Here is a 16225-nt window from a genome sequence, read left to right on the forward strand (position 1 = left end):
AAATATTATTGTCTACGGGTGCTGGTGGAAGACAATTTCTATGGACTGGAATCCAGAGAATGCTAAAGTGATTCTGGTATTTTACGGACCTCTGCTGGTCGTTTTCTATAAAGAAAGTTAAATAGAGGCAGTTGCCAGAAAAATTAAAAAACAGAAAGTCCCTCAGCAGAAAGCAATTCTGGTATTCTACTGACCTCTACTGGCCTTTTTCTAACAAGACAGTTAAATAGAGCCCACAAAGTACATACATATTTAAGTAAATACTAAGCAGTTGAACAGAAAAGAAGCCCTTAAGCTGAAGCAGACAAGTCCTAGGGGTGATCTCCAGAGCCCACAAAGTACAGACACATATAAATATATACTAAAGTATATACAAGAGGTCTCGAATGCTAGAACCTAAAAAAGACTAGTCTCTACAACTGCTTCGGTTCAGAAGGACAAAGAATCTTGACCACCAACCTCAATTAACACCTCCTCCATCTTTTGAATGGGATGTATTCACAGAAGCAGCAAAAAGAATAGAAAACCATTTCAGGGACGATCGTAGCATAATTATTGAGTGGCATAGATTTTTCACTTGCGTGCAGTTACAGCGTGAGACTATTAATTTTTTTCTGGCAGAGTTAAGAATATTAGCCTTGACATGTATTGTATAGTATTGTACTTGCATTTATATAGCGCTTACTACCCCATACGAGGTGTCAGAGCGCTTTTTCGGCGAGTAGTACGCTACAGTATAGTGAAATATGAAATTAAATTTAAGTGGTGGGTATGTCAGTCAGTTAATTGGATTGAGAAGGATAGTGGAAGGATAGAAATGGGAAAAGGTTTGCATTTATATAGCGCTTGCTACCCGCGAGTGGTGCATGCGCGCGCGAAAGTGAGTGATCGTGGCTGTACATATTGCAAAGCTGCTGGCAGCGCGCGGGAATGCAAACTTGTCGCCAGCCAGCAGCAAAACTCACATACTAAATGTTTCTCCGAGCAGCGCATGTGCGCTGACTCAGTGAGACCTAAAAAGTGAAGTGCATAATCCTTGCCTCCAGTGAGAGAATGTGACTATTTGGCATACGCCACAGAGAATGCACATCCTCCAAATGTAGTTCGCCCAAAACTTTGATACCATTACCAGGGATGCCTTCTCGGATCTATATTTGTACCTACGATTTGTGGGTGTAACGAGTTTGATTAAGACTGACTAAAGCCTTGTGGACCAAACCGAGGAATCTGTATAAGATCCTCTCTTTGACCAGAAGCCAATGCAGTGATGCCAAAGCTGGGGATACAGAATCACTTCCCTTAAGGTTCAAAATCAGCCTTGCTGCCCCGTTCGAACCAGTTGCTGTTTTTTAAAAATCTTATCAGGTGAGTCCAGATAAATGGAATTGCAATAGCACACACGTTGAGCAAACTAGAATAAATGAAGAATGTACTTCAATAAGCGTAGCTGAAACGGACAGGAGCTAATTACAGAACTGATGTGATTTTGAAGAGTTAAAACTGCATCAATGTTGATTCCAAGTTGCTTTACACATTGCACAGGGACTGTTTTTCATCAAAGCAAAAAAGGGAAATCCCAGACTAGTGAAGGCCTTGAAGGAGACCAAACTTAACTTTTACCCCCATTCAACTTTAATATGTTTATGCACATTCAGTCCTCCACTTTTCTGAGACAGTCATGCAGAGGTGTTGCCTTATTCCTGGGATCACCAACAATTTTAATTATAATCTATGTATCATCAGCATACATTATCACATATAAACAAAAAGACTGAATAAGAAAAGCCACCTAGCCCATATAAAGATTAAAAACTAGTGAGGACAGCGCAGAGTCCTGCAGAACCCAATCAGGTGTCAATCAATCAGGTGTTTGTTAAGCGCGACTACTCACCTGTGAGGGTCTCAAGGCGCTGGGGGAGGGGGGTTTAGCAGGTTCCAGTCCATCAAGGAGGGGGGCCCAAAAGATACTATCTTCTTTTCCTATAGAAAAGGGTATAGGTAGACCCAAGTTGTTTTATCAATAAAAAAATTCTTAGACCATAGAAGGACAAAGCCAGAAATTTCAAAATTCTCCAGTCGATTTATTAAAATCTGGTTGTCTACGAAAGATCTAAGAGGATCAGAGCAGCAGGCATATTCCTGTCCATACAGCAGCAAAGTTCACCCAGGACAACTGTAGTGCAATTTCTGTGCTACACCCTCCGCTAAAACCCCCTTGCACAGCATTCAGTAAGTTGTGAGAATCTTTAAATTGTGAAAAATGCTTGAATACATACTGCTCATTCAAGCAGTTTAGCTTTAAACAGCAGTTGAGAGAATGGTCTGTCATTTTCCATGTCTTTTGGATACAAGGTTGGTTTTAAAAAATGTTTGTTATAACAATGGACATTTTTTGAAAAAAAATCTTTAGGGATAGAACCTGACCCAAGGAAGGTATGAATAATGTCCATTGCAGGCTTATGTTATTCCAGGATGTGCTTGTATTTGGTCATTTTGCAATATATCGGATGGAAGCCCCACAGTGGCATATCTGATCATTTGAACAGCATATGCAGTAATAACCATTTCCACCAAAATAAACAGCCCCTGCCAAACATCCAGGTAAACCAAAAATAAAAGCAATATAAACAATATGCAGACAGTGGTCAGATCCCGAAATATAGTACATGATGCAACAGGTTCCCAATATTCATTCCAATAAGACGGTGATACAATCAAACGACATAGTTCGGGGTAATGCAGGGCGGGGAGCAAAGGGTAACTTTTATGGGTCTACCTCAGGCAGAGGGGGCAAGTCAATTCCCCGATAAGTCGCCCATCGTGTCCAAATCTTACGGTGTTTAAGGGGGCAGCCCCGAGCTGCAAAGACAGCGATCTCCGCTCCCACTTATCTAGTGCGGCCTTCCATTTGCCTATAGTCGAAGGAGAGGATGCCTTCCAACACTGTGCTATGTCTCTCTTGGCAATAGTACGGGCAAGGAACAGTAGATGTTGTTTGTAACGATTCCCCCCAATTTTGTCTGTAGAATGTAATAGGAACAGCCGTGGGTCCTATGGAAGCACCCACCCCAACACCTCATTGAGACATAATCGGACCCTGTTCCAAAAGGGCTGCAGGGCCATGCAAGTCCACACGGTATGGAAAAAGGACCCATCCTCACAGACGCACCGCAACTATGCTGGGGACTAATGACCCCCATCCGCCGTAGACGTACCCTGGTATAATAAACTCGATGCAAATATTTGAACTGGATGAGTCTGTAGCGTGTGGAGACAGCTGCGCCCCTAGGGCTGGCTATCGCTTCGGCCCAGTCGCCATCTGTTAATTCAGGGATATCTGCCTGCCAGGCCAGTCGGGTCTTGTCCAAAGTAGTGAGGGTGTGTGTCGTCAGTGTTTGATAAATTTGCCTAATTTTATGTAATCTGAGGTCCCCCATTAACAGACGGCCCTCCAAGGACTGAAACTCAGGGAGGGTTTCCAAATTGCGGATCTGAGGGGAGAGCGCATGTCGGAGCTGTAGATATTTGTAAACTTGTGACTTGTGGAGGCTGAAATCAGTTTGTAATTGTTGAAATGATTTTAGTGTGGCACCCCTCATGACATCTCCTAGGGTCGAGATCCCCACCAGGTCCCATCCTCGAAATCCCCTCAGTGCAGTAGCAGTCCTGAGGCTTGTACCCTGCCACAGGGGGGTTTGTCGAGTTAGTTTCGCTTTCCGTCCCATCTGCCTGGTCTTAGCCCGCCACAGCTGTATGGCTTGTCTGCCAGCCAGCGGTAAATGATCTAGCCTCGTATAACTGTATAATAGATGAAGTAGGGGGACCTGCTCCATAGAGGCATGTTCAATAGTATACGCCGGGTCTGTGGGAGAATTGTACCATAGTTCATTGAATACAAGGATGTGAGATGCAACATAATAGGAATAGATGTCAGCTGCCGCGATCCCTCTACAATACGATGACTATGAACAGGTGCGGAGCGCCACCCGAACAGCCCCACCTCCCCATAGGAAGTTAGTTTGAATTGCGTTCACCTGTGCAAACCAGGCGCGAGGGATAGGGTATGGGAAACTTTGGAGGCGATAAAAGATCCGAGGCAGGGACACCATCTTAAAAATGGCCGATCGCCCATAGAGCAGACCATACCGCCGTCTCGTTTTTGAGGCTAACCATTAACGGGGAAATATGTGCCCAAGAGATTTTGGGGCATGGGGAGATGTAAATCCCCAGATATTTGAACCCATCTGTGGCCCGGGACAGCTGCGCAGCCCACGATTCACGGCCTTGATGTCCACATACCGGGAAGAGAATGGATTTAGCAGGATTAGTGTGGAGACCGGTGGTGCTACCAAACACCCTAAGGATCTCCAGGATTCGGGGTCCAGAGTACCACGGGTCTGTCATAAAAAATAGGGTATCGTCAGCGTACAACGGTATACGATCTGACCGCGAGCGGGACCAATCGAACCCCCTGAGCACCGCGTCGCTTCTTACCCAGGCCGCTAGGGGCTCGACTGCCAGGGCGAACAACAATGGAGAAAGCCGGCAGCCCTGGCGGGTACCTCTCTGAATCGGAAAAGGGCGGGAGCGGTGTCCGGCAATACGAACGGACGCTGTCAAATTCGTGTACAACAGGCATATATCGGTCAGAAAACTGGGCCCAAAGTTGACTGCTTCAAGTAGTTGAAAAAGATAGACCCAGCATAAGGAGTCGAATGCCTTCTCAATATCGGCCAATACAGGGCGGCCTAAGGTAGGGGCCGCAGCAATAGCATTGTGAACGCGCCTGATATTGTGTCTCGTGGCCCTCTGCGTCATAAAGTCCGACTGGTCGGGGTGGATCAGATCGGTGACGCTCTCCCGAAGGCGGTCGGCCAAGACCTTCCCCAATAATTTGGGTTCAAAATTAATAAGAGAGATGGGGCGGTAGGAAGACGGGTCCTGGGGGGGGGGGGGGTCTGCCAGGTTCAGGAAATAGCACTATTTCCGCATGTCGCCAGTCCCTAGGCAGACTTCCCCGATCGGTTGCATCCGCAATGGTCGCCAACAAGTGAGGCCCCAATAAGGTCATGTGGGACCGAAGGAATTCCATGGGGAACCCGTTGGGAACCGGGGCGCGACAGCTCCTCTAATGTATGTGGTGCCTCCAGGTTCTCCCGCACTGAATTGGGGAGCCGGCGAGGCGGGATGTCCCTGAGGAACTCCTCTATAAGTTCGGCAGAGATCTGCTCCTTGAGGGCATACAGAGATGTGAAGTGTCTCGCAAATTCGTCCGCTACCTCCGCCGGCGACGTGTACAGGGACCCGTCTGAGCCTTGGATCGTAGGCGTGACGGCCGCGGTGCCGTCTGCTTGGCACAGTCTATGGAGCATTTTATTTAAATTGTCCCCCCACTGATATATCCGATGTTGAGATGCCTCCCAGATCTCCTTAGCTTCACCCAGGACGTGTTGACGCAGTTCTTGTTGCACTAGGAGCAAATTACGGCGAAGGACGGGGCAGGGATTGGCACTGAGTTGGGCAGACAGGGTCGTCTGGCGCTCTTCTAGGGTATCGAGTTGTTTGCGGCGCTTCTGTTTCTCCTGTGTGCGATAGCTAATGTCGAAGCCCCTGACGGTCGGCATGAGAGCCTCCCAGAGGGTTGTGTTCGAGGGGGCGGATGGGCCATTGTCAGCAAGATATGTAGTGATCGCTACGTTGAGCATGTCCTGATAGGCCGGGCTACGGAGGTGCCAAGGGGACATGCACCAGCGGAATGGGGGCCTGCGTGAGCACGTGTGAAAGCGCAACGTGACCGGGGAGTGGTCGGACAGACCGCTTGCCGGTTGCACCTGGGAAAATCTATGGAGAAATACCTGAGGAACAAAAAAAGAATCAAGTTGGGACTGTGACCCATGGACCGCAGACAGATATGTGTAGTCATGTTCAGTAGGGTGGAATTTGTGCCATATGTCTGCCCAGTCTAATGTCGACGCCAAGGTATACAGTTTGGTTGGACCCTGAGGTATAGGGGTATCCAAGGTGCGCTGTCTATTAGAAGGCCGCATCGTGTCATTCCAATCGCCCCCCAACAGGGTCAAGCCAGTCGGAAGGGATCCCCAGACCCTCAATAAGTTTTCAATAAAAGTAGTACCCAGAGGTGGAGGGGCATAAATACTCCCAATGGTGATCTGCTCGCCATGCACCTTGCCAGTGTCAAAAAGGAACCGGCCCCCGGGGTCTGCCCTATGTGCTATATATTGGAACTGGACTCTGCGGTGTTTAAGAACTGCCACCCCCTGGACTCCCTCGTGAACCCCGCATGGTAGATGTAATAGAAGCCAAAACGAGCAAGGCACGGGGCTTTCGTGCCCAGCAAATGGGTTTCCTGCAAGAGTAGGTTGTCTGCCCCATACCTCTTTGCCTGTCGCAAGACAGCCCCCCGTTTCACCTTATTTAGTAATCTCCAAACATTCCAGGAGACCACTGTTAAGTATCCCAGAGGACGTCATTGGGTTCTAGGAAGAAGTTGTATAAAGCAAGGGGATCTGTATAAGAGACAATATGTAACATAACGCACTGTTTGCACTGTCTGCATGTATTAACCAATCATAAACAAAATAAACCAACCTTTCCGAAAAACGGACCCCCCCCCCACCGACACTACCAGAAACAAGGAGCATCTGTCGCGGTGTAGAGAACAGAGGACCCCCCACTGGGGACCCTCCGATACCACACCAAAGGTTCCCATCCCACCCAATCAACCTAAGAAATGGGGAGTGCAAAACAATCATGGCCTAGCAGCCCGCAAAGCGGGTGCCACGCCCACTCAGAGGACGACATCTCTAAAGCAAAATTCAAGATACACATTGTCTTACGAAACACCATTTGGGAAGTGGAGCAGTCTGAAGCCATCAAGGCAGTCGCTCAGGGCTCGGCAAAGCTCTATCCGACCCCGGGCCTCGCCGCTTCTGGGACTTATTGCCGCTTGGCCGCTGAGATCTGGAACTGCGAGAGGAGTCCAAATCCAAGGCTGATGGGGAGCCCGCTCTGAGCCATGGGCGCTCATCAGACCATGCAAAGACCGCCTCTCGGGTATCAAAGAAATAGGACTTAGAATTATAGATTAACGCGCATGCGAGCTGGATACAGTAGCATACATTGTACATTCAGTTCTCTAAGTCTGCGCTTTGCGGCCATAAAGGATTGGTGTTGTTGCTGGACTAAGCATGTGTAGTCCGGGAAGACCAAGATAGAGCTGGATTCATATACGAAGCTGTCTTTATGAGTCCTGGCGAATCGCAAAATAGCATCCCTGTCGGCGTAGTTCATAATCTTAGCGATAACAGGCCTCTGGTCGTCACCCGGAGGGGGCTTCTGTGTCAGGGCCCTGTGCGCCCGCTCTACGATGAAGGCAGAGGATAGGAGATCAGGAGGCAGCATACCTTTAAGCCACTTAGTGATAAAGTTCATCATAGATACCCCTTCGCAGCCCTCGGCCAGGCCCACGAAGCGCAGGTTGTTCCTCTGGGCGTGGCCCTCCACATCCTCCACCCTAGAAGTCAGTTCCTGTGTGACGACAGTCAACTTATTGACTTTCTTTTGGAGTGAGGTTACTGAATCCTCCACTGTTAAAACCCTCGTTTCCGCCTCGGTGATCCGGTCTACTGCTTTACGGAGATCTTGGTGGAGAAAGGAAACCTCAGACCCCACTGCGCCAATTTTTGCATCCAACATATCCCGGGCATTGTTGATGGCTGCCAGAAGGGCAGCGTTATCAGGAGCAAAGCTGCCCCCATCCCCACCCACAGCACCCCCGGTGGCCGTGGTGAACTGGTCTCTGGTGCCCTGCTTTGGACCGGGCCCGCCCTTGCCCGTCTGGATGTGCGACCGTGGTCTGTGCAGAGGACAGGGGACGAGGAGCTCGCCCCACCGGGTAGACGGCCGCCTCACTAGATGGAACTAGGATGCCAGAGGCCAGGGAGATACAGTCACAAAGTATGTGGCATAACCAAAGGATCTGGCTGGGGGGAAATATGGGTCCACAGGTGGGGAGGCATCCATCCTAGTCCGGCGCACTAAGCAAGCACCCCGGATCTGGGGAGCCCCCACAAACCTCCGGGCAGTATGTTGAGGATCGCAGGTCGTGCAGGCCAGAGGGCGGAGGGCCGCACACGCTCGCCCCATGCACAATCAAAGCCCCCTCAGGGCCCTCGTGTACCAGTCAAGGGCCGTCTCCACCTGATGAGACCCACAGTGTGCAGGATTGGCCCCAATACACTGAGGCTGCCGGTCATGGGAGATAGGAGGTTGGCGGGCCACTCACCGTCTGGAAACTCCAATCGTCGCCCCGTGTGTAAGCAGCTCCACAGGGCAGCCGCTCGTCAGTCCCGGGTGTATGAGCCAGATGTCCGCTACAGTCCGCCGGTTCAGGATGACGCCGTCTCAGCGCCGCTCACAGCAGGAAAAGCAGGGCCCCAGCTCAGCCCTCAGCAAAATGGTAGCCGCGCACTGAGAGCGGAGGAATCACAGCGGGCACCCCACAGTAGCACGACGCTACCGGCCACACCATGGAGCCAAGGAGCGCCCGCGAAGATCCGGGCTGCACTGAAGAGACGGCACCAACACGCCCGCACCCCGCCGGCAAGACGGAGGCCACAGGGTCGAGGGGGACGAGCAGGCCAGGATCCACGCACGCCCGTGCGGTTCTGTTTTTTAAGGGCGGCACGCCAGGAGCGCCGGGCACCTCCGCTCAGGGCGTCAGAATTTGGCCCCCCACCGCCGTCTCGTCCAGCAAGCCCCGGGCAGGCCGCAGCGGCAGGAGCAGCGATCCGCGTTCTGAAGGAGCGGGTGAAGGAAAACTCCGCAATCACCCAGCCGAGCGTCAAGCCAATGGCACCGCCACGCTCCAGGTCCGTTCGGAGGAGCAGTGAAGCGAGGTGTCGTCGTCTCCAAGCAGGATAATGTAGGATAATTAGCGAACAATGGCGTGGGTAACCGGAGCCTTGCTAAGCTGCGTCCGCCACGATGGCCGATCAAGTCACGCCCCCCCAGGATGTGCTTCTTTAATAATTTTTTAAGACCTTCAGCAGTGTTTTTGAACTGCAGCAGACATTGCTCAAGCCTTATAAGACAAAGCATATTATTTCAGGGCTGGCTCCTGTATTTCTTTTTTCTGTACTTCTTGGTCTTGGGTCTGGCAATATCTTGACTTTTGCTATGCTGGCAAAGTTGCTGGCTAGTTTTGCGGAGCACTGATTCTTCGTGCTTTAAAGGCAATGCGGCTGGGATGAGCAACCATTGCAAGTCTTTTGATGTGGTTGTATTTCATCAGTCTATTGATAAGTAGGCAGCATTTTATAGCACGCCCTTCAGAGGGGCCAGTGTGGATACAGCTTGCAAAGTCATTGCCACGGGTGTTGGTAGACTGGAAAAGTTACTTTGAAATCTGCAGAAGGGCTCCAGGACTGAATCACTTATGTACATAACCTATTAGTGACTGTATAAATTGTGTCATCCTCAAATGCAAGAAATAGAGAATTTGCATTGTAGATTCTGATGTGTCCCCAATCCTCGGCAAATGTTTATTTTCCTGTGATACTTAAAAGTCTGTTCACTTAAAGAATTATCAAACCACAAGAACCGTGGATAATTTCCACTGGGGTAAATTAGAAGCTATAGGGCCTCTAGGGTGAGCTGGCCTCCAATCAAATCCTATCTCACACGAAAAAGCCACCAAAACGAATTTATATTATTTTATAATTCTGGTACATTTTGTTATTGCATTAGCTATTCCTAAACCCACACAAAAGTTTGACGGGATGCCCTCGCACACCTACCAGGAGTCACGGTTCATCATGGTCCACATGCTCTCCAAAATCTATGGTCTGATGGGGAGCCAGCCTACCACTTGGTATTGGGTATCAGGTAGTCAGTGCCCCAACCCCACTAAAATAACAGCATGTTTCTGCCTAGTGACTCAACCGAGTCCGTGACATGGCATTCATCAGGACAGATATCATATCCTCTGTAAGCATATACCCTTCGTATATACTAATGTACTTTGGGTCTAATGCTTGTTGCCACCCAACGTTCATAGGTAACTTAGGTTCCTGCAAAACAATAATAACGTGTGTTACCAAAATATATATTGACAGATAAATCTGCACCTCGAGTCCTTCAATCTCATTTTTAGGAACCATTGCATGCTGTGTAAGTATGACACTGCACTCCTGTATCACATCCAAACAATATCGTGTAGTGTCATGCTGTGAGAGCCAGCTCACACCCTCTTAACCCAATAGCCGGTCATCTGGGCCACATGGAGAAAGGCCTCAGGACTCCCTGTAGTCACTCTCTACATGGAAGAGAGAAGGATTGTCAACCATACTGATCTAAAAATCACTGTAGAAAGTATTACTTCCTACCACTACCCATTTACTACACCAAGGTGCATTTCTCGCTGTCCACCTATTTGTACCTAGTCTTCCTGCAGACGATCGTGGAAGTCACTGTCTGTTAGACTTAAATGCCCTGAAGCGGTCACATCTGTGATTAGTTAGTGACATCTACCAGAGTATCAGTAGTGGTTGTGCAATCATGCCCCCAAGTGCGCCCTCTCAATGAGGGATAGCTGTTTTTTGGGTCTGTTTCATACTACCAGGTGGGTAATGAATGTTACTCAATTGTGTCAAGGTGCACTTCTGAACATAAATGTGGTAGTGCAGGTATGTTCCAGGGCAGGAGTCAGCTGATTCTGCCCGTTTCAATCATGTAAGCAGGCACGTGATAAATCATTTCAAATAATAATTAGGTAAACTCGAAAAACACACTGGATTAATGTGTATGTTGTGTGGTTTAAAATAGGTATTGATTTATGGCCAAGTGGGGCTTTTTTATAATATGTTTATTGTATTGATCCCTCCACATGCTATAGGTCTGACTGGATCACACCCCATTGAGTTTTGATCTGTAAGAATGTGTCAGTCTTTCTGGACCTGGTTATCACCATTGGGAACAGTGGGATTGAAACCAGGGTACACAACAAAATCACAGACAAGAACAGCCTATTGCTTTACAACGGTTTTCACTCAAAAACCCTACATGAAAATCTCCTGGTGGGCCAATTTCTGAGTGTGAGATGCAACTGCTGCTCTCTTGAAACCTTTTAAGTACAAGCCACTACCCTGGATGAAAACATTTATTGCATGACACTACCCTAGGAAAACGGTATGAAGAGCCCCTAAATGGGCCAAGAACAATAATAGAGAGGCTGTACTGGAAACAAGCCCTAGACCTTCGGGATAGAATCGCGTGTGTGAGACCACATTTACTCCTATACGTAGCAAAGTGCAAGGCATTGATTGTAAACTTTGGAGGATATTGAACAGTGGTACCAAACAATGGCCATTTCCTCTATTTGCTTACAAATGCAATACAAGCATTCGTGACATGCTAGTATACATCAAGGCCTAGAAGACCCCGGTACCACAATAAAATGCATTCTGAGGTAATTGAGCCCCAGTGGAGCATTTCCCATTTGGGAACTGTGTGGCATGTGCTTTCACCACGCAGATGCAGGAAGAGAAAATAAAATCTGGAGGCCTTGGAAATTGAGCTCATTAGCTAACTACAACGGCGAAAATATGATGTATCTAATCATTTGCCCATGTAATCCATTTTAATGTGGCAATGACTACCGGGAAGATAAAGGTGGATTCAATGAACACTGCAGCACCATACGATGCAGAAGGAGCACCACCAAATTGCTACTCCATTATTTGGAGGCCAGTCACCCTGACAAAGAACTTACATGGCTTGTCTTAGAAAAAATGGCCGCTAGTTTCCCTGAAGTGGCGAGAAAGTTATTTATACGGGAGCAGAGATGGATGTATCGTCGAAGGATGTGAGAGGTGGGCCTCAATGATGAAATACCATGGCTCCAACTATAATAACTTCCCTCGCTGCACTGATCTTTAAGACCTGTGTAGGTGGAATAACTCATTAAGTGAAATTCATTTGCATCCCTTTTATTTGGAATGAGCACAGAGGGGTATGAGGTCTAGGGCCTTCCTATCTCCCCTGACCAATAATGAGATTGAATGGTAAAGGAGAGACTCAAGTGCACGCACTGGTTGAGCCAGAATTTTAATAGATTACACTGTCTGGTAACACGCTTTCCATGGTTTAATCATGCTGTCCCCTTGGTAATGGGGTCTCAAATATGTGCTGGTACATTTGCTGTTAGCACCCTTTAATAGACCATGCAACACTCAGTGCTGCGCCTGGACCATAGCATTCTGGTTTGAAATGTATGCTGTTTTATTCAGTATATGTGCTGAGATTGGCATCCGTTTGAACAGTTGGACAATTTGCATCGAGATCTGTTTCCACTGTTATTGAAAGTTTTGCAAGAACTGAAGTCAAACATAATTTCACACTTTCTTGTATTAAGGGCGTATCAATATGCCATGGTAATGTCTTTAACAATAGGCAATAGCTCCTACAAACACAAAAATCCTGTGGCACTGGAAAAACAAAGATTGTCGGCGCTACATTACCCAGAATCTTGGGTCTGAGTTCTTAATGGTGCGCTGATCCGAGGGAGCGCACCACACCCAGTAGTAATGCACCCTCTCGAGAACAAGACAGTGATCAAGATTGAAACAGGCAGAACCAGCTGGCTCCCGCCCTGGAACATAATTGCACTAGCATGTTTATGTTTAAATGCACACCTTACACAGCTCAGAATCATTAATCACTTGCATGATAGTATGAAACGTACCCAAAAACAGCTGTTCCTCGTTGAGAGGGCGTACCGGGTGTATGGTTGCACAACCACAACTGATATGCTGGTGGGTGTAACAAATTAATCGCAGGTGTGACACCTTTAGGCTAACAGACACTCACTCCCACGATCATCGGGAGGAAGAGCCAGTATGCATAGGTGGGCTGGTTCTCATAGCATGACACAACACAATATTGATACACGAGTGCAGGGTCACACTTGCACGACATGCAATCTTTCCTAAAAATTAGTTTGACGGACTCGAGGTCCAGATGCATCAGTCAATATATATTTTAGTAACGCACATATGTTATTAATCTTTTGCAGGTACCTAGGGACAAGCATTAGACCCCCAGTACATCAGTTTATACGAAGGGTATATGCTTACAGAGGATCCAATATTCATCCTGATGAATGCCATGGACTCCGTTGAGCCACTAGGCAGAAACATCTTGACATTTTAGTGGGGTTGGGCTACTGATTCCCTGATACTCCACACTTAGTTTTTTAGTGCCAAGTGGTACGTGATATAGTTAAAAGCAGACTAGGTTATCACATTGGTTTTTAATCTATTTTCATCGATTCTAGGCTATTAACAAGTACCTCTTTGATCTCAGGGTGTAGGCCCCATCTCCCTCAAACCAAAGGTTTTGGAAAGCGTGGGGATAGCCTATGATAAAGCATGACACCTTGTAGGTGTGTGAGGACATTCCCTCAAACCTTTGTGTGTGTTTAGGAATAGACTGATGATAATGCAATAACAAAATGTGGTAGAATTGTAAAGTAATACAAATTCACTCTGGTGGCTTTTTGTGTGGGATAAACTTTTAGAATCAACCTTCTGTCATTTGCCAATAAACCGCTTTCCCACTAGAAGCCTGCATGTTTGCTTATCTTTTAAACCATTGATATCCTTAAGGTGTTTGATATAGTGGTTATATTCCTCTCCAGCACCATAGTCTATTTTTGTCCCCCTCTTAATTGGCTTATGAGACCACTCTACATATCTCGTGATTGCACTAAGATGTTTGCTCTCCATATCTTAGCCCAAATGAGATTCTACTGGTGTCCTGACATGTCATATTTTTGATATACTTTTACACCGTACAGATATGTTCATGCAAGCTTATATAATCAGTTTTATTGACATGATTGAAGGTTCTTTATGATGTCACCCACAGATGCCAAAAGTAGAAAAATTCAAACTTAGCCAGGGCACGAAGGACTGCCTTCATGCGAAGTACAACACCAGCACCTGTGCAACGGTCGTAGGAGATGACCAGTGGGGTCACCTACAGATGGACGCAACCTCAATTTACCTCTTGTTTCTGGCACAGATGACAGCCTCGGGTAAGAGTTATAACTGATATTTACTAATTTATCTTAGCAACAATGCATTTTAGAGGAGCACACCATCTCAAAAATTAAAAACAGGTCTACACTTTTCATCTCTCTCCTTTATAATGGTAAACATTTAGTTAATTTGTACAGGCTTGATCTTGGATTCTTCCTGTTTGCGCCTTCAGTGGCATTAGATAAAATGTTGTGTTCTCATGAAAATATGTTGAGAGCTACTTATGATTTGTCGTACCAGGAGAATTAGTCTTCAACCGTGTTCCACTTAAAAAAAAACAAAAAAAACTCAAGTGAATGGGGACCTGAGCTTGAGTGAAAAAGATATCCTAAAGTTCAGCTTGTGTGTTGTCTTAAAGAAGGACTGTCCGGGGCTGCGGTAGTATTTTACACGTACAACCGTGTCCTTCTCATCTCAGTCATTTGTTGTCTTTACCTTCCAATGTTTGGCAGGAAGCAGGTTCAAGCATATGCGCTGCAACTTTATCAACTAGTAGATAATTATTCTGGTCTCTCTCTCCCTGGGGTTTACTTCTTCTAGCATGATGCTCTAAACAGTTGTTAGTAGGTGACCTGTTTAAACCCTGTTTTGCCCCTTTAGCTATAATTGTTGCATTAAACATGTAGCCTTGTACCTAAGAAAAAGCACTTAAAGAATACAAAAGGTCATGTCCTCTGCCACTTAAGATCTGTAGCAGAGAGACTCAGAGTCAGGTTTCATGCCACAGTCCATACTCGACATGGGTAGTAGGGAAAATGTAGATTTTCCTCAGCTTGGTGGGCAGAAAATCTGGATTTTATTAAAGACACAGAGGCTAAGATTATGCACAACTCTTTTTTGCCCCACTCCCAACAGCAATAATAGGAGGAATTTAAAACTTCTAAACATTCTAACAATCTATAAAGCTCCGGAACATACAGATCTCATCTTTCTTTTAAACGCTGCGAACAAGATAAGATTAACACTCAACATTTAAAGAGTCTCACATTTTTCAGTATGTAAATAGAAGCCTTTGTATCTTTAATAGAATCCAGATATTTTACCTACCAGGCTGTGGAAAATCTACATTTTATGTCAAGCTATGGAGGCTAACAGTATGCAAGTTCAGAGGCCCACTAACACATCAATAGCACTCACAACAGGTTTAAAATAATTTATTAAACATATTCCTATTTGACCAATCTGCAGGTCTCAAAATATCTTTTAGTCCTCCACTCAAAACAAAAGCTTGCGATACAGATGTGCCCCGAACAGAATGTGCTCCAAATCTACTCGCATCCACACCACCCTCTCATCACCACAATGTGGCGTGAGACCCATCTTGCCAAAGTCACTGGAGAAAGAGGTCTATGTGGTATTCTGTAAGATGTTAAAAATTGGGCCATACTATTGCCTCTCAACCTCTCCTCATACAACTGACCACACACAGTGCCCTCACAACACCAAACACAATAACATAGTCAACTTCCAGGAAATCTGCTTCAGGCTTCAACTTACATTGTTGCCTCAGCTTTTCACCACAGTTAAAACCTTCTTAACACCCCACAATGAGGAATACTTAGCGACTGCAGGTTTCGAAACTCTCTTACTACACATGATTTTCTTAACCACCACATTCTGACCAATAGACACCCCATTAACTAAAGAATGCGTAGCTGCAAAAGCAGATCTATACACATTTACCGTTCTTTAAGAAAGCCCGACTCAAACAACTCAGTCGAATAATGAATCACATTAACTACATCAGTTGAAATGCGATAAAAAAAAACATTGAAAGCACTAACAAACCCATTTCTGCCATGGCAATATATATGCCTTTCTTGTTCATGATGCCCAGGATCCTGTTATAAGTATGAAAGCTTCCGCCGAAAGGCCTAGCATTTCCCACTGTCTCCTGAAATTCTCCATGCCATCAATGCAAGCAGACCCCACTCAACTTGACTGTGATATACTGCGAGAGGACCTAATATCATGCTCCTGAATCTTGGAATGCATACAGTGAAATCCACCGATATCTCCATCATGATAGGGAACCAAGCTTGTGACCTCCCGGTTGGAGTTAACACAACCATGGTCTCCTTTCACCTGCTCTCTTGCAGCAATAA

General features: G+C 46.6%; 1 protein-coding gene across 3 annotated transcripts in view; it reads left to right on the top strand.

Annotated features, from left to right (window-relative positions):
* Positions 1–16225, top strand: part of PHKA1 (phosphorylase kinase regulatory subunit alpha 1) — a 1109231-nt gene that overhangs the window by 194067 nt on the left and 898939 nt on the right. For all 3 annotated transcript variants that reach the window (XM_085630734.1, XM_085630735.1, XM_085630736.1), the window contains exon 4: positions 13948–14116. In XM_085630734.1, the coding sequence (XP_085486860.1) occupies positions 13948–14116 (169 nt within the window). The remainder of the gene's footprint in view (positions 1–13947; positions 14117–16225) is intronic.

This window comes from Triturus cristatus, chromosome 10 (genome assembly GCF_964204655.1).
Source record: "Triturus cristatus chromosome 10, aTriCri1.1, whole genome shotgun sequence".
Lineage (NCBI taxonomy): Eukaryota > Metazoa > Chordata > Amphibia > Caudata > Salamandridae > Triturus > Triturus cristatus.